Raw genomic sequence first — 19,301 nt, 5'->3', positions numbered from 1 at the left:
TGTGCACTATTAAATAGTTGCCATGATTTGCCCCAAAGTGGCTCCATTTCAGGAATGTATGAAATGACTAATACATACGTGCAGCCGGATCCTCAGTTAGTGTAAATCAGTATGGATTCACTGAAGTCAATGGAACTGTACTGATTTACATCAGCTGAGGATGTGGCCCATAGTTTGTAAAGTAGGCTGGTGTCATTTTTGATGAAAGATGCTATCTAAAAACAGTTCATTTTCATTATATTGCAACACTCTCAGCCAACTGGTCTTACTTAAATGAATCTAAAAGAGCATTACTTTGATAGGATATACAGAATTAACTTTTTATACTACTTAAAAATACAATATCATAACCAGAACAAGCTAAAAATTCATCCCAACAATTGCATATTATATTGTCCTATGACTTTTGCTCAGTTGAAGGCTGCTTCCATTTGGTTTAAGTTTCATAGTATCCACAAACCTTATAAATGCATCAAATCTAATTTTCACTGTGGAAGATAATTCTGTAATCTATAGTGTAAAACTAGCAATTAGGTATCTAACCTAAATGGCACAGCAGCTGATGCCTTAGCAAAACCTGTAATATACGCAGAAGGGCAATGTACTGAAGGATATTACTAAAAAATCAATTGAAAAATCCCTTAACATTATTTTAATTTTGCACAATAAAGCACTCAAAAATAGGAGGTGCCAAAGTTAAGATTGCCTGTGCAAACACACCATTGTCTCGTGTCTGTATGGACTGTTATAATACAGACTTTAATGTACGTTTGTGAGTCTGTGCTATTTTTCCCGCAACAACTGGCCTGATCCAAGGCCCAGTGTGAGTGTGCAGGATGGACTGTGCTTCGTGACTGAAGCAGCTATTTGATTGTTATTTGTATCCCATTTTGTTTAATGTCCCATACTGGGCACTATGTCCAACTCCTGCACCAACTGAGGCAGAAGCAGTCTAGTTTCATTCACTCCATGTTGGCCAAATTGTCTGCACTAACTCTGTCTAACTAGAGAAACACTCCATAGACCTTTTATGACAGGAGCCATGGTCGGGGGCATGGTCCACAAGTTGGCATGTGTAAATTCCCTAACCAGGTAATAACCTATTGGCTCAGGTCTTGTGCAGAGTATTTCTACACTTAATAGTAGTAGACTGTAAGGAGACTGTGCATGGAGCTGGTATTTGGCCTGAAAATGCACAGTTCAATGTCCATGTGTGTAGGATTCATACAAGGTTGAGGCACTCGGCAACATTCAGGGCACACCCAGAGTGTTGTGTAGGAGCTGTGCACACACAGCTCCTCTCAAGGGCATGAACCTTGGAATCTCGCCCAGATGACATGAACCGTGGGAAGCCTCCCAGGACTGGGCTGAAGGCCCGAGAGCAAGGAATGCAGTAGATAGAAATTGGTAAATAAGAATGTTAAACAAAGCCAGTGTATTCCTTTTATCTGTTGGAGAATGTAATGCGCGGGGGGGGGAGAGAAAGAATAAAGGAGAGGGTGGAAAGCTGACAGGACCAGCCCGTTGGCAGACCAGCCTGCTTGCTTGCTTAAAGCTTTGTGCTGTCTTGTATTTGAACCGCAACAACTGGCGCCCAAACGTGGATCCCTCAGCACTCACCTCGCCCGGCAAGGGTTTCAGACGTGTCACTCATCCGCTTCGTGGATCCCGGTGAGTACTTTTCATTGTGGTAAGTATGGGAAGCTCCCTCTCTGCTTTGCAAGTGCAACACCGCAATGAGCTACAGTATTTGCTGCGTAAGGCTCAGCATGATTGCCCCACTCGAGAACTCACTCTCCTGCTACAGGAGGTGAGTGCCCAATGCCCGTGGTACCCTGAAGCCGGAACCCTTAAGCTCGCGGACTGAGAGCGGTTGGGCCAGACATTGCACAAAGAGCCTCGGGCGCCCGTGCAGGCTTTATATGCCTGGCATCTCTGCCGCGACGCGATACAGCATGTCGCCTCGGACAGGCCCTCCCTCGCGGGGCTGGTGCTCTCGCCACTCCCGTCCGCTCCTGCAGCCATCCCCCCTCCTGGTGATGCGACACAGCGTGTCGCCTCGGAAAGGCCCTCTCCCGCGCCAACAGAGGGGCTGCCGATTCCGCCACCCCCGTCCACTCCTGCAACCATCCCTCCCCCTGCTTCGCCCCCAGTGCCTCTATTACCACCGCCTCCCTTGCCTTCCCCACCGGAGCCGGTGTGTGATCACCATCCCCCCATGCTCCGGGGTCCCCCGGGGGGTCGTCCGCATCTGCTCAGGGGCTTTTGCTGGTGCAACAAATGGTTCACGCAGCGAAGACTCGCTCAGATATTACAGCAGAGGAGCTGGCTGATCTGGTCTCAGTTTGTCCGGTGACCTGGCAGGATGATGGCCAGGGCAACCAGGTTGCAAACTGGGTCAGTTTGCCTTACTCGGTGATCAGAGAGGTAAAGAAAGCGATTCGCAAGTTTGGCCTCACTAGCACATATGTACGTGGTCTCATTGAAGGACTAGGTACTGGGTACACCCTGGTCCCTGAAGATTGGAAGGCACTGTTGCGCATGATGCTGATGCCCAGTCAGTATGTTATTTGGCTTAGTGAGTATCGGCAGATGGCGGAACGCCAAGCCCAGGTATATAGAGAGCAAGGTATCATTTATGAGCACTTGGCAGGGGAGGGCCAGTTTGCTACCGTTCAGATGCAGTCTCAACTCCCTCAGGCCGTCTTCCCCATTATTTCCACCTGCGCTCAGCATGCTTTCCGGAAGGTCCCGGATTCAGGCAAGCCTACCAAAAGCTTTGCCAGTATCCGTCAGGGTGCATCAGAGTCCTTTATGGATTTTACCAACAGATTGCAGGAGGCTATCCTCCGACAGGTGGATAATCCTGCGGCAGCTCAGGAGATCCTGTTAAAAATGGCGGTTGAAAATGCGAACGAGGATTGCCGCCGTGCTCTCCAGGCAGCACAAGCCGCTGGTGTTCTAGAGCTGTCGGACATGCTGCAGGCGTGCCAAAACATCGGCACACAAGCACATAATGCCGGGGTTCTGGCCGCCGCCCTGCGGAAAAGCGGGAAGGAGGGGAAACATTGTTACCGCTGTGGTAAGGACGGTCACTTTCAGCGGGAGTGCCGCTCATCGACGGCGCCCACCCGCCCCTCAAAGAAGTGCCCCAAGTTTCGGAAGGGCTATCACTGGGCTAATCAGTGTCGTAGCAGGTCGGGAAACCGCACAACGGGTCTCCCCTGAACCCAGGGCCAAACGGGGGTGTTTCCCACTCAGACAACTGTTCCTCTGCCTTAAAATCCATAGACTCCATGAGGGCGGCGACTGCTGGAAGTGCAGGGCTTGATTTGATTATGCAGGAGGACGCTGATTTTCAGTTGCCGGGGGAGGTTTGCACCATACCTACACAGGTGACGGGACCTCTCCCTGCCGGATTTGTGGGTCTGGTTCTCCCTCGCTCACACGCTGGGAAACAGGGTTTTTTTGTCATCCCAGGGGTCATTGACGCTGATTACACCGGCGTTATTAAGGTTCAGGTATGGACCCATCTTCCGCAGTTGCTCCCGCGTGGACGGTCAATTGCGCAATTGATTTTAGTCCCCTATCAGGTGCCAGCCGCAGAGGATCGAGCCAGGGGTGGGAACGGCTTTGGATCAACGCTGTCTCAGTTGCCGTCTCACAACAGGTCCTCTCCACTTGTTGCTCTAACAATGTCGGTCCACCCCTCAAAAACTCAGTTAACACTTCTCTTAAATAATGTTCCTTTTACAGGGCTGGTGGACACTGGAGCTGACGTTACGGTGATTCGTGATCCGGAGTGGCCGGTCGGTTGGCCAACAGTTCCTTCTAAAGAGTTGTGGGGGATCGGGGGTAGCAAACGTGGGCACCAAAGTTTGTCTTGGGTCACGGTCTCTAAACCAGGAGGCCGTGCCCTTGCTACAATCCGCCCTTTTGTACTCCCTGTCCACCTCAATATTTGGGGCCGTGACTTACTTGCAAATCTGGACACCACCCTCGATATTAATATATAATGGCCCAAAATCCTCCCTCACCCACCTTGCCATCCTCATTACCATTGGTATGGCAATCCTTAGAGCCTGTATGGATTGACCAGTGGCCCCTCCCCCTAGAAAAGCTGAAAGCGCTTCATTCACTTGTACAACAACATTTGCATGCATAGCGCTTGGAGAGCTTCACTAGTCCTTGGAACTAGCTGCTGTTATTTTGGCCTTTCAACTTTTTGCTGATTGTCCCTTTAATTTGATCGTGGACATGCATTATGTTTATCAGGTAATTGATCATTTACCCCTTGCCCTCATCACCCCTCAGGTCGATGCGGACCTTCTTCGCCTGTTTTTGTCCTTACAGTATCTCCTCACCACTCGTAATTTCCCTTATTTTATTGCTCATATTCGCAGTCATACCCCTCTGCCTGGGCTACTCACTGAAGGCAATGCGCGCACTGATCGCGCATTACGTGGTCAGGTAAATTCCCTTTTTTCTGACCCCATTGAAAGCCATTTCTTTTTTCATCAGTCTACCTCTGTTTTGGCCCTACAGTTTTACATTCCTGCTGATCATGCACATTCTATTGTTTGTTCCTGCCCCCACTGTGCCGCTGCTGCCCCTACCTTTTCTTATGCCGTTAACCCCAGAGGTACCGCAGCAAATCAGCTGTGGCAAATGGATGTCACTCACGTGCCACAATTCCACCCCTATTCGTTTTTACATGTTTCCATTGATACCTATTCGGGATTCCTCTGGGCAACCCCACAGCGTGGGGAAGCCACTCCCAAAGTTAGTCACCATTTGCTAGCCTGTTTTGCTGTTATGGGTCGCCCGAGCCAGATAAAAACGGATAATGCCCCAGCCTATTGCTCCACAGCCCTCTCCACCTTTTGTGCCCAATGGGACGTCCGTCTCAAACATGGGATCCCTTATAATTCCACAGGCCAAGCTATTGTTGAACGTGCAAATCGCACTCTAAAAACCTTGCTCAACAAACAATTAAAACAAGGGGAGCTGCGTCTCCGAACCTTAGGAGACATTCAGCAACAATTGCATATCCTTTTGTTTACTTTAAATAATTTAACGCTGAACGCAGATCAGCAGACCCCCGCGGATCGGCATTTTCACAAGTCCGAGGTACTGGAAAGACCGCATGTCTATTACCGTCAGCTGCCCGATCCGCAATGGCTGGGCCCAGTGCCTTTAATCACTTGGGGTCGGGGATATGCTTCTGTGTTTCTCCCTGCAGGACCGTTGTGGGTTCCGGCCCGGTGTGTGCAACCGACACTGAAACAGCATGGCGTGGCACCAGGGGCTATCGAACCCCATACTGGAGTTTCAGCTGACCTTGGAGGAGAACACGGTGCCTCCCGGGTCAACAACGGTGGGACGGAAACGGAGGAGGCGTAGCATCCCAAGCCAGCCCGTGACATGGGGAGCAGTGAAAGCATTGGTCGCCGCGGCTCAACGAAGACTGGCAGCAAACCAACAGCCAGAGACTCCTGAGACTTTGTGGCAATTCTCGCCCAAATTACTGCTAATTCTGTATTGATTGTATGCCTTTTGTGCCTGCTATTTCCTGTAGGGGTTGGCTCGGGAGCGCTTCCTCCGTTATGGGCCCAAATGACATATAACCTATGGGAAAGATTGGCTTCAATAGCAAATGTTACCCACTTTTGTTTATTTGATTTTGTAGCAGCTGAAGAATTGTTAGGTACGTGCCTTATTCCTGTATGTCATCACCCTGAGGAAATTGGGAATGAGATGATGCTCGCTGCTTACACGAACCTCTCTTCCCAGTACTCTAGCATGGCTAATTGGGGCCCGGCCAATTACATTTTACCTTCTTAAGCTTATTTTTTGCTGTTGCTGTGTGCAATGTATTTCCTTTTTGTTAAGGCTTTGTCGAGACCCGCCCTGGCAGGCTCCACGAGTTATGACCTTGTCTGTCCGGGAGTTAATTGGCTTGCAAAAGCAAATTGATGGCTACCATGAGATGGCCGAGCACAAATAAACAAAAAAGGAGGGGATGTAGGATTCATACAAGGTTCAGGCACTCGGCAACATTCAGGGCACAGCCGGAGTGTTGTGTAGGAGCTGTGCACACACAGCTCCTCTCAAGGGCATGAACCTTGGAATCTCGCCCAGATGACATGAACTGTGGGAAGCCTCTCAGGACTGGGCTCAAGGCCCGAGAGCAAGGAATGCGGTCGATAGAAAATGGTAAATAAGAATGTTAAACAAAGCCAGTGTATTCCTTTTATCTGTTGGAGAATGTAATGCGCGGGGGGGGGAGAGAAAGAATAAAGGAGAGGGTGGAAAGCTGACAGGACCAGTCCGTTGGCAGACCAGCCTGTTTGCTTGCTTAAAGCTTTGTGCTGTCTTGTATTTGAACCGCAACACATGTGTGCTCATTTCAACATCCATTTTGCCTGGGTGCTCTTTTTGTTCCATTCCATCTCTCTTGTATCGATAGACAACTGTCACTGTTGTATGTATACAAATACATGTGGGCATATATATTTGAATTCAAAGGTGAGAGAGGAAAGTGAAGGCCCTGTGGCATTCCCAAAAGTCAGTCTTTCAGCAGTTACCCCATGTGGAATGCCAAGGGGCAATCAATAGTCATCACTAGAGATAGGCCCATGTTTTAAACTGTGGATCTGAACCACCCTGTACTGTAGGGAAGTTTGTATCTGGATCCAAATTCACTAGCATGCTTCTTTCTCTCTAATGAACAGAACTCAATCCATGGAGCCAAGTGCTGTAAAATTTGGGAAAGTTTGGGTGTGGATCCAACTGCTCCAGTCATGTCCATCTCGAATTTTCAGTAATCCCAGTTCAGCAAACCATCCCTATTTAGCAAAGCACTTAAGTATATGTTTAATGTTAAGAACATGTTTATTAGCTCAGTCCTGTCCTTTCTCTACTGCCTGCAAACGTGCCTACCTCCCTCTCTCTTTTTAACCTTATCATAAATAAAGAGTACCACTTACTCTTTTCAAGCCCCTATTTGGACCAGCTACATATTCCAACAGAGTTTTCTTGGTAGTGATGTCATGGAATCACACCATTTGAGATGTTGCAGCACAGCCGGTGTTGGCTGGTAACACATTAGATGATCCTTCAAAGAGAAGAAAGTGATCCATGTGGTGAATGCCTCTGTTGGTCCAGTGTTGTTTTAGCCGTGTTGGTCCCAGGACATTAAAGACAAGATGGGTGAGGGAATATTTGTTATTGGACCAACTTCTGTTGCAAAAGGAGATAAGCTTTACACAGAGTTCTTCTTCAGATCTGGGAAAGGTACTCAGAGTGTCACAACTAAATACAAGGTGGAACAGATTGTTTAGCATAACTAGTTAATACTACTGTAAGAGACTATTCCAAGTGAAGCAGCCCATTAACACTTCTGCAGTCATAAGACAAAAGAGGAGAGGTTTAGTGGGTTGCATTGTTGTAATAAACCATAAAGCCAGTGCCTTTATTAATTAATTAAACCTATTAATGATTTTTAGTGTCTAGCAAAGTTATGACTTTAAGTTCCCAGGCTAGTCTTTTGAAGGTGTTGTGCAAGTTTCCTTTGAGGATGTGGACTGAGAGGTCAGATATGTGGTGATTGCTTTGGGAAAAGAGTTCACTCATGAGAGATGGGGTGCTTTTGTCTTTTATCATTTTTCTGTGCGGTCTCATTCAAGAGCATAGTGATGGTCTCATGTCATCAACATAGTCATTATAGGACACTGGATGAGGTACACCACATGTTGGGATAGGTATGTGTAGGAGCCATGGATCTTGAAAGGTGTGTTTAGAGGGTATTGATCATTGGGGTGTTGTCTGAAGGCCAGAAGAGGGGCTTCAGGAAAGATTCTTTCAGGATGTGGTTCCAAACTCCCTCTTTGGCCTTCAAACAATTCCCCCACCCTCAAGCTCATTATCAGAAGCTCCACACAGACAGGACACACCAACTCAAAGCAACACCAGACCCAGCCATAACAACTGATGCAAAACCTGTAGAAATATCTCCAATGTTACAATGATCAATATCTACATAAGAATTGCCACACTGAGTCAAACTAATGGTCCACCTAGGCCAGTATCCTGTCTTCCGACAGTGGCCAGGGCCAGAGGCTTCAAAGAGAATGAACAGAACAGGGAAAATTTTAAGTGATGCATCTCCTGTCATCCAATCCCAGCTTCTGTCAGTCAGAGGTTTAGGGACACCCAGAGCATGGGGTTGCATCCCTGGCCATCTTGGCTAATAGCTATTGATGGACCTATCCTCCATGAACTTATCTAATTCTGTTTTGAGCCCAGTTATATTTTTGTTCTTCACAACATCACTGGGCAATGAGTTCCACAGGTTGACTGTGACTTCCCACAACACACCTTTCAAGATCCATGGGTCCTACACATGCCACACCATGTGGTGTACCTCATCCAGTATCCTAAATTCCCCAGCAACAACTACGGGGATGAAACCAGACAATCACTGTGCTCTCGAATGAACTCACACAGTAAAATGATGAAAGACAAAAACACAATATCATCCATGGGTGAACACTTTCCACAAAGCAGTGGAACACTTTCCACTCTCCATATCTGACCTCTCAGTCCTCATCCTCAAAGTAAACCTGCAGAACACCTTCAAAACATGAGCCTGGGAGCTTAAATTCGTAACTTTGCTGGACACTAAAAATCATGGATTTAATAAAGACACTGGTTTTATGATTACAACAATGGAACCCACTAACCCCCCCTCTTTTGTTCTATGACTGCAGAGGTGTTAACAGACCACTTCACTTACAGTAGTGTTAACTAGTTATGCTAAACAATCTGTTCCATTCTGTATTTAGCTATGACAATCTGAGTACCTTTCCCAGACCTTCAGAAGAGCTCTGTGGGTATGTCTACGATGTGATAAAAGACCCACAGCATGGCCATGGCTGGCCCAGGTCATCTGACTTGGGCTCGCAGGGCTCAGTTTTTGGGGCTATAAAATTGCAGTGTAAACGTTCCGGCTTGGGCTGGAGTGTGGGCTGTGAAACCCTGCAAAGCAGGAGGGTCTCAGAACTCAAGGTCTAGCCTGCACCCGACAGTCTACATTGCAATTTTTAGCCCTGTCAGCCCAAGTCAGCTGACCCGCCTCTAAGACTCGGTGCTGCAGGGTTCCCCCCCCCCCACACAATATAGATATAACCCATGTAAGCTCAAACCCTGATCTCTTTCACCAAGAGAAGTTGGTCCAATAAAAAGCATTACCTCTCTCGCCTTGTCTCCCTATTAGTCCAGCACATTCAGGATATATATGTAAAATAACTGAAATTTCCTTTTTTGATTTGCAAGTGACCTTTTAAAGATTAGCTCTTTCATTCGTAGTGCAAATACTTTATTCGTTAACTCACAGTATTTGCACATTTCAGAGACAAGAAAAATGCAAAATAAGTAAATTAATTAAAACAGCTTGGCTTCAGAGGCTCTCAAATCTTTAATGTATTGATTGTGTTCTGTGAAGCTCTGCATAACACACACAAGAAATAAGTTCCTAACTGAATATCAGGTTTTATTCTGAGGAGAGCCCGCATGATTAATAAACTGCAAGAACTCAAGTACTTAGTCAATGTTAATAGAATAATCAGATTAAATTAGAACTCTTGTGTGCATTTGGAATCTAAAATCATGGATTTGTCTCTTATTTTTAAAACACAATTTAGTATCGATTCAGGAAAGAAGTACAGCTAGAGGTTGAGTTTCATGCACTGCCCTTGAGACAGAACTTAGGACAAGGAGGTTTAGGGGGAAATGTTCCTCTTCATTTCTCAAAGCAGATCTCTACTGCATCTTGGACACAATCTACTCCATTGATTTGCTGTACTCAGATGTAGTGGTAGGATAACCAGATGGCAAGTGTGAAAAATCGGGAGGGGGAATGGTGGTGGTGGGGTGGGTAATAGGCGCCTATATAAGACAAAGTCCCAGATATCGGGCCTGTCCCTATAAAATCGGGACATCTGTTCAGGGGGCTGATCTTCAGCCACCCAGTCCTGGTATAAATTATAGCTGCAGAGGAACAACTTGAAAGCCACTGGTATAAAGTCCCTGAGGAACCTTACAAAAGTAGAAAATGGAGAGTAGCAGAGCTCTGTTCTCCTAAGCCCTTTTTCCTGCCTGTCCCCAAAATGCCTGTGACATATCCTCTCCATCTCCTTATGTCAGAAGAGGAGGCACATCTGGAACAGAACGTGACTGCCTCGTCAGCTTTATCAGCTATCAATCAGTTGGCTGAGAGTTCCCCTGTGCAGGGCGAATTCTCTATTGGCCAGGTGCAGTTGCTTTAAGACTTCTTACACCGCACAGTGATATTACTGGACTGGAGAATCCAACCTGTGATTTCAATGGAAATTAGATTGGGCCAATTTTGCACTAGTTCTTCACTCAGAATTATTCTCCCCTTTGCTCTTGGGATTTTGTCTTCATTCCTAAGATGGTTGTTTACTGTGCATGGTGTTGGAAAGAGGGTTTGGGGTTTTTTGCCTCTGTATGACAAATTGAAAATCTTCTTTCATTGTATGAGATGTGAGGTGGGAGGAAATGTCTGCAAGGTGCTGTGTGATTTGATGCAGTTAAAGCACTAAGTGTTCCTGGATGTCCGGGGAGAAGGCATGCGGTTAGTGTGACCCAGAATGAACAGGGTTAGTGTGGGTATTACACAAGATGAACAGAAAAGGTTGGGATGGGTGTGATACGGAAGCACAGAAGCAAAGATTTTGTAGGCCTGCTCCATTATTGCCGTCTGGCCCTAATGTCAGTTTATTCAGCCAAGGTAGGGTCACTCCAGTATAAAGAGATTCTCTGGTGGCAAAGAGATGACATGAGGACACTTATGCCACATCAGCTCCCTGCTGCCAGCCTTGCAAAGAGAAGGAGGCATAGTCTGCAGACAGAAGGCATGGTTGTGATGCACGGCACCATTCCAATCCTTGGCTACATTTTCAGCCCTTTGTGGGCATTGTCACCAACCAGCCTGAGGCCGTCATGGCAGCTCTGCAGTTCCACACAGTTGTCTGGACAACAGAAACTACCCCCCAGAAAGTGATGCCTTCCAACCTGCCCCACTAACCGTCCAGATCATGGTTTCATTCTGTCCTACACTTCCTGATATACTTTCCTGTTGTCCTAGTAAATGTGAGTAGAATGACTCAGATGAAAGACGTGCAGAGAGACAATCCAGCAATCAGTGAATATTTATTGATCATATCTTCTCTGGCAGGAAATCCTTGGTAAAGGCAGAATTCAGGATACACGCTGCTAATCTCCTGCTTTCAGGCTGCAAAAAATGTAACGGTTAGGGGGCTTATACCTTCACGCACTTACTTCCCTGGTCCTTCTCGCATGAACAGAGAGCAACAATACCCAAAGTCCAAAGGTGCAAACAATTCAATGTTTATTGGGGTGAACTTCCAGCAAGCATGATTCCAGTTTCCTTCCTTAGTGTCCCGCTTCCCAGCTCTGACACCACAGAGCCTTACCTGTGTCCCTGTTCCCATTCCCCCCCCTTAGCAAAACATGATTCCAATTTCCCCACCCCCATTCCCTGTTCTCATTCCCCCCCTTACTTCCTGATTGACTGCAGACTATATAGTAGAACTTGAGTTCTGCTTAGCTATACCTTAACCAATCATTTTCCTGAAATTTAACTAACCAATCCTAACATATTGTAACATGATTATTTAACCAATTATATCCCTTAATTAGTTTACACCCAGCAAAATTAATTATACAGCAGACAGAAATAATCACAGAACCAGACAGAGATTATACAGACAAACAATAGGAAAATGGGGACTACAATGATAGAACAACACAGAAATGAGGATTTCACATCCCAGCTATTGATAAGTGAGTTCTTGCCAGACAGGATGCTATCAAACTAAGTTTCCTTTTACATTTTCTAGGCACTTCCCTTTCTCTGGAGGTGATAGGCATTATCAGGACAGGATTGTACTCCTAACAGCCCAATAGCACCTTATTTCAATGTGACTAGTTTGGAATGTGAGGATGTGACCGTTCGCTTTCCAGCTTATGGCTGCCTCTGCTGCTTAGCCAAAGATCTTAGCCTAAGAACAAGAAAAGGAGTACTTGTGGCACCTTAGAGACTAACCAATTTATTTGAGCATAAGCTTTCGTGAGCTACAGCTCACTTCATCGGATGCATAAAGCTTATGCTCAAATTGGTTAGTCTCTAAGGTGCCACAAGTACTCCTTTTCTTTTTGCGAATACAGACTAACATGGCTGTTACTCTGAAACCAGCCTAAGAACAGGGTCTTAGACTGTCACAGTAAGAGAAGGCCCTTACACCGGCAGACAGTGATTTTGAGTCTTTCTTTTATACCTCTATAACTAGCTAAGTGATAAGAATACACCTAAATTCTTAGAGTATAGGCCTTTACAGACAGGCCTGAATATCTATATCCTAACAGTAATGAATAAATAATACAACAGCATGCAGAGGAATATCATTCTGTGGGTAAAGTCGGAAATAAGATGACTACACCTGGTTTAGTCCTACTGAGTAATAAATGAACTGTCTTTTTCTCAGCTAATATAACTGCTCTCATTACTGGAAATGTTCTATAATAATCATTCATCCAGGATCCCTGTCTCTTTATAGATGTAGATATTATACTTCTAAATGAAACCCCCTAATTTTCACCATGGATATACAACTGACATATGATGTTGAACTCTTTTATTCATGCTATGAGGAAGGATTCAGCAGCTAAGAATGACAAGAGAATACATTTATATCTTATTCCTATTTACATTATTTTTTCTAAGTGGACCATCTCCTGATTTAATATAACTTTTAATGTTCCATCTCTCGTGTTCACAGTATCTCACTGTTCCAGGTGTAAATTTATCTGAATTCTTTGCCGTTGAAAAAGATAATAGATTGTATTAACAAGTGTGGATCAAACATTCAGTCTCAGTTCCACTAAACTGAAACAAATTTGAGATTACGGGACATTTGAACAGCTACAATGATGACAATATGGCAGTGTTAATAAAAGCTGTAATCCAACACACTATATATGTCTGCAAAAAACAGAGTTAATACAATATTCAGGTTGAGAAAACAAGCATTCATAAATCAGAAAATGGAGTATGAAGGCTGAAAGATAAATCTGAATTATAAAACCTTGTGCTTAAGCTTACTGTATAGTCTCTCCCTACACCAGTATAAATTAATTGCCCACTAGTTAATACACACTATAATACAAACTATTATTTGTATTATACACACTGTTACTGAAAAGCATCAACAGCAGAAGATACTGTGGAACAGAACTTTGAAAATACTGTATAATGTAACAATGCAAACCAGACTTGGCACTTTGCTATTTTCGAAACCAAGACATGATACAATATTTCTAGACAGTTTGTTTACAAGACAGTGAGAGATCTTTAAAGCTGTGAATTCCCTTTATGGTTAAGCAATCAAATCACTTTATGTCTATTTGGTTTATTTCATTAGCATAAGTGCATTTGATACTGTGAAAGTGTACTGCAAACATCTTGCTCTGGATCTGTCAGGGAATGCTTTGGGTATCTTCTGTTCTTATTTAATTTGCCTGCAATCTGTAACCACTGAGATGTTCTTTGCTGCACTGATGTGTTGTGGTTTTCCATGAGTATCCATTCTGAGGCATTTGTTCTTTGGTTTTTTTTTTAAGGATATTTTTAAGAACGTAAGAATGGTCACACTGAGTCAGACCAATGGTCTATTTAGCTCAGCATCCTGTCTTCCGACAGTGGTCAGTGCCAGATACTTCAGAGGGAAGGAACCAGAGCAGGACAATGAAGGAGTGATCCATCCCCATCTCTTCTGGCAATCAAAGTTTTAGGGAAAGCTGAAGCATAGGATTGTATTCCTGACCATCTTGGGTAATAGGAATTGATGGACCCGTCCTCCATGAAGGTATCTAGTTCTTTTATGAGTCCAGTTATTCTTTTGGCCTTCACAACATCCTCTGGCAATGAGTTCCACAGATTGACTGTGCATTGTGTGAAGAAGTACTTCCTCATGTTTGTTTTAAAGCTGCTGCCTATTCATTTCATTGTGTGACCCCAGGTTCTTGTGTTGTGCTCTCTACCCATTCCTGAGTTTATAGAACTCTACCATATTCCACCACCCATCAGTCATCTGCTTTTTAAACTGAACAGTCCCAGTCTTTTTAATCTTTCAGCACATGGAAGTTGTTCCATATCCCTAGTCATTTTTTGTTGCTCTTCTCTTTACATTTTCCAATTCTAATATATCTTTTCTGAGTTGGAGTGACCAGAACTGCACACAGTGTTCAAGGTGTGGGCATATAATGGATTTATATAGTAGTGTTATATTTTCTGTCTTTTTATCTATCCCTTTCCTAATGGTTCCTAACATTGTTCGCTTTTTTGACTGCCACAGCACATTGAGCAGATGTTTTCAGAGAACTATCCGGGGTGACTCCGAGATCTTTCTTGAGTAGTAGCTAATTTAGAACCAATCCTTTTGTGTATATATATAGTTGGAATTATTTTTCCAATGCGTGTTACTTTGCACTTATCAACATTGAATTTCAACTGTCATTTTGTTGCCAAGTCACTCAGTTTTGTGAGGTCTCTTTGTAACTCTTCACAGTCAGCTTTGGACTTAACTATCTTGAGTAATTTTGTATTGTCTGCAAACTCTGCCACCTCACTGTTCACCCCTTTTTCCAGATCATTTATGAATATGGTGAACAGCACTTGTCCTTGGGGGACCTCATTATTTACCTCTTTCTATTACAAAAACTCACCTTTTACTCACCTTTTACTCCTACCCTTTGTTTCCTGTCTTTTAACCAGTTACTGATCCATGAGAAGACCTCCCTTTTATCCCATGACTACTTACTTTGCTTCAGAACCTTTGGTGGGTGTGGGACCTTGTCAAAGGTATTCTGAAAGTCCAAGAACAGTATATCAACTGAATCACCCTTGTCCACATGTTGATTGACAAAAAATTCTAATAGATTGGTGAGGCATGATTTCCCTTTACAAAAGCCCTGTTGACTCTTCCCCAACATATGGTGTTCCTCTATGTGTCTGATAATTCTGTTCTTTATTATAGTTTAAACCACTTTGCCTGGTACTGAAGTTAGGCGTACTGGCTTGTAATTGCCATGAGCACTTCTGGAGCCTTTTTAAAAAATCAGCTTTGCATTATCTATCCTCCAGTCATCTGATACAGAGGCTGATTTAAATTATAGGTTACATACCACAGTTAGTATTTCTGCAATTTCATATTTGAGTTTCTTCAGAACTCTTCGATGAATACCATCTGGTCCTGGTGACTTATTTCTGTTTAATTTATCAATTCTTTTCAAAACCTCCTCTATTGATAGCTCTATCTGGGACAGTTACTCAAGTTTGTCATCTACGAAGAAATGACTCAGACGGGAGCATCTCCCTCACATCCTCTCCAGTAAAGACAAATGGCAAGAATTCATTTAGCTTCTCCACAACAGCCTTCTCCTATAGCACCTTGATCATCCAATGGCTCTACTGATTTTTGGTAGGCTTTTGCTTCTCATGTACTTTTGCTGTTAGTTATTGTGTCTTTGGCTTGTTGCTCTTCAAATTCTTTTTTGGTCTGCCTAATTATACTTTTACACTTGACTTGCCAGAGTTTATGCTCCTTTCTATTTTCCTCACTAGGATTTGACTTTCAATGTATAAGGGATGCTTTTTGTCCTGTAACCTCCTCTTTTACTTTGCTGTTTAGCCACAGTGGCACTTCTTTATCCTATTTTTTAAAATTTGGGGTATACATATCTTATAGTGTTTTTAAATAGTCTCCATGCAGTTTACAGGCATTTTACCTTGGACACTGTTCCTTTAATATCTATTTAACTAGCTTATTTATTTTTGTGTAATTACTGTGGTGGATATCTTTGGTATTTCCCCTCTACAACAATGTTAAATTCAATTACATTATGGTCGCTATTACCAAGTGGTTGGACCACATCCTGTGTTCTACTTAGGACTAAATCAAGAATTGGCTCTCCCCTTGTGGGTTCCAGGCTTAGCTGCTCCAAGAAGCAGACACTCATGGTGTTGCGGTTCAAATACAAGACAGAACAAGGCTTTAAGCAAGCAAGCAGGCTGGTCTGCCGACGGGCTGGTCTGCCTGTCAGCTTTCCACCCTCTCTTTTATTTCTCTCCCTCCTCCTGCGCATTACATACTCCAACAGATAAAAGGAATACACTGGCTTTGTTTAATATTCTTATTTACCAATATCTATCTACCGCATTCCTTGCTCTCAGGCCTTGAGCCCAGTCCTGGGAGGCTTCCCACGGTTCATGCCATCTGGGCGAGTTTCCAAGGTTCATGCCCTTGAGAGGAGCCGTGTGTGTTGCCAAGCGCATGAACCCTGTATGAATCCTACATCATGGTGTCTAGAAATTTTGTCTCTGCATTCCATCTTGAGGTGACCCATACCCAGTTAATATGGGGATGGTTGAAATCCACTATTATTACTGGGTTTTCTGGTTTTGTAGCCTCTCTAATCTCCCTGAGCTTTTCACAATCACCATTACCTTCCTGGTCAGGTGGTTCGTAGTATATTCTTGCTGCTATGCACTTATTATTCAAGCATGGAATTTCTATCTAAAGATTCTATGGTACAGTTTTGATTCATGTAAGATTTTTATTATATTTGACTCTATGCTTTCTTTTACATAGAGTGCCTCACCGCCACTAGCATGACCTATGTTGTCAATCCTATATATTTTGTACCCTGGTGTTATCGTGTTCTGTTGATTATCATCATTCCACCATGTTTCTGTGTTGCCTATTATATCAATATCTTCATTTAATACCAGGCACTCAAGTTCACCCATGTTAGTATTTAGATTTCTAGCAGTTGCATAGTATAGAATTTGTCAATATTTAGTTATCTGCCTTCATGTGTTATAATTGAATGAGACTCTTTCTGTTTTGTACTATTTCTTTTCTGGTCTGTCTCCTTTCACTGGATAGTTCTTCTCACTTTATGCTGATGCACACAACTTTATTTTCGTCTGTGACATCTTTGATCAAGAAGAGTCTTATTCTGTAGTTATATAAGCCTGGCCTCACAAAGAATATGTTGACTGTTCAAGCCTGAAGCACTGTTCCTGAAGGAGTAATCAGCTATTAAATGGAGCATCATTGAGTGAAATGATATGAATGTCTGCTATTTATTTAAGCTCTGAAGGGAAAAAAAGAATCTGGGTGATTATTTTGAACATGAACTTACTTTAGAATCACAAGTGCAGTTGGAACAATTTGTAAAATGTTTCATTACTGTCAACCCAGTGCATTGCAGCTTTGGCTCTGCTTCTTGTTTCAGCCAAAGTTCCTTATTTCATGCATTTTTCCGGTGGCAGTCATGCTGCAAGAGATACAGCTGTTACAACTTCCCTGTTAACCTCTCTTGTACTGAAAGTTCGATCATCTATCACCTGCCTCCTGAAGGAATCCCATCCCTGCCATTTCTGAAAAACTCATTTAAAAAAATTGCTGTTCTCTCCCAGGTTTGATAGTACCTTAGTAATGCTCCTTTGCATTTGGCTGAGTTAAGCTTTGACTGTTGTCCAACTCACTCTGAACTGCCAACACAAGCCTTTTGTCTTTCCTAGCATTTAATCTCTGTTTTGCTGATGTCGGAGTTCAGGTTATTTTGCCCCATGTTTGTAGAATTGTTGTCTTCGGAAGCTCTAGCTCATTGATTCTCATAGACATTTAAGGTCAAAGCATTTCTCACTTTCTTTTTATTTTTAAAAAAATATGGTATTGCTTTCCTATTGTAGAACATTATGAAATATACTTGTAAAAATGCTGGTTTGGCCTATTTCTTAGTTGCAGTCAGGAGTATTTCACTGTAGAAGGGATGTCTGTGTGTAATATAACATGGTGTCTGGCAATCCAAGGTCCTGATCCTGTAAAGACTTATGTTGAAGGTTATTTTGCACACTGTGAGTTGCCTATTGAATTCAATAGGATTAATTAACCACGGGTAAAGCACATGCATAAGCCTGTGTAGAATCAGCACCCAGGGGTATAATCCAAATATATATGAGATGTGTGAGTGTGTATGTCATACAGAGTGGTGCTAGACGCTCCATAGCTAAGATTGAAGCTTCCCATTGGAAGGCTGATTTTGAATCCCTATAACTCCCATCATACCCTGAAAGAAACCAATGCACATAAAATTTCACATGCCACATCTCACACAAGACTAGAGTTTTTCTGAGAAGTTTGGAAAATAATAGAAAAGGAGTTTTAAAGTGATAGCAAAAATTTCCCTACAACTGACATCTTTTGACTTTTTTGGCTTCCTATAGGTCAATATGAACAGACAGACTCTGCAAACTCCAGATTCTCCTGGTTGGCTTCAATATATATATATGTTGGTAATGAAAGGAGCATGATTAATACGACAATTACACAGATATGTATTATAAAGAGCTTGTGGTCGGGTATACATAGCTCTCACCAAGGATCAGCTGGGTGTTCATTCAGGGTGTGATTTAGCTAGACACTTAAGCATGTCCTTAAAAGCCATGAATACTAATGGGATTTAAGCACCTACTTAAAACATGTGCTTAAGTGCTTTGTTGAAGGGGGATGTTTACTGAATTGGGGCATAGAGGAGGAATATAAAGAGGAGGCACAAGAGAGCTGGAGGATGGGTCCTGAGAGTGCAGGTATCCTTTCCCTCTCCCTGCCCTCTGGCTGCAAGGAGGAACAAGAAAATATAGGGTTGCCAATAGATCTGTGTAACAGGGTAGCTGGTAGGGTGACCAGATAGCAAGGGTGAAAAATCAGGACCCTTATTTTTCAGGAGGCAGAAGGAGTAATTGCATATAAAGATTTACAAAAACTAAAAATAGAATGTGCACATAGGCTGTCTTTTACTGAAGATCACACAGCTCTCAATTTTCAGCATCAGCAGTTTTATACTTCGTTGATGACGTTCCAGCCTGGCATGGCTCCTTGAGCCCCTTGAAACCTGAGCCTACTTCGGCCCCCCATGGCTAGAGCTACTTCAGCCCCATGCAGCTCAGGCTGGGGCTCCTTCAGCCCCATGAAAAATCAGAACAAATTACGTCCCAACAGTACTTTGATCGGGACACGGAACAAAGTCTCTAATACCGGGACAATCCTGATTTTTATCAGGATGTCTGGTCACCAGAGTAGATGGACCCCATGAAATCAGGCCCAGCTCTCCTGTTGTAGTCAAGGTAT

General features: G+C 43.6%; 2 protein-coding genes and 1 long non-coding RNA gene across 6 annotated transcripts in view; all 3 read left to right on the top strand.

The window, feature by feature from the left end:
- The window catches only part of LOC142071023 (uncharacterized), a 103,991-nt gene that overhangs the window by 20,040 nt on the left and 64,650 nt on the right, over positions 1–19,301 (top strand). The window lies entirely within an intron of this gene.
- On the top strand, positions 1,582–6,363 carry LOC142071024 (uncharacterized). Its single transcript, XR_012666978.1, has 2 exons — positions 1,582–1,671; positions 3,757–6,363. It is a non-coding gene; the product is annotated as an uncharacterized LOC142071024 (long non-coding RNA).
- Positions 1,668–6,363, top strand: LOC142071022 (endogenous retrovirus group K member 9 Gag polyprotein-like). Its single transcript, XM_075125199.1, has 2 exons — positions 1,668–3,809; positions 4,404–6,363. Exon 1 carries the CDS (start codon positions 2,281–2,283, stop codon positions 3,226–3,228), a length of 948 nt encoding a protein of 315 aa, XP_074981300.1. The 5' UTR covers positions 1,668–2,280; the 3' UTR covers positions 3,229–3,809; positions 4,404–6,363.

The sequence above is a fragment of the Caretta caretta genome, chromosome 2, assembly GCF_965140235.1.
Source record: "Caretta caretta isolate rCarCar2 chromosome 2, rCarCar1.hap1, whole genome shotgun sequence".
NCBI lineage: Eukaryota > Metazoa > Chordata > Testudines > Cheloniidae > Caretta > Caretta caretta.
This window is presented reverse-complemented; position numbering and strand designations above follow the sequence as displayed.

Bases quoted from the DNA above. Each gene is read 5' to 3' on its own strand.
- LOC142071022 (XM_075125199.1), top strand. From the start codon at position 2,281: ATGGTTCACGCAGCGAAGACTCGCTCAGATATTACAGCAGAGGAGCTG.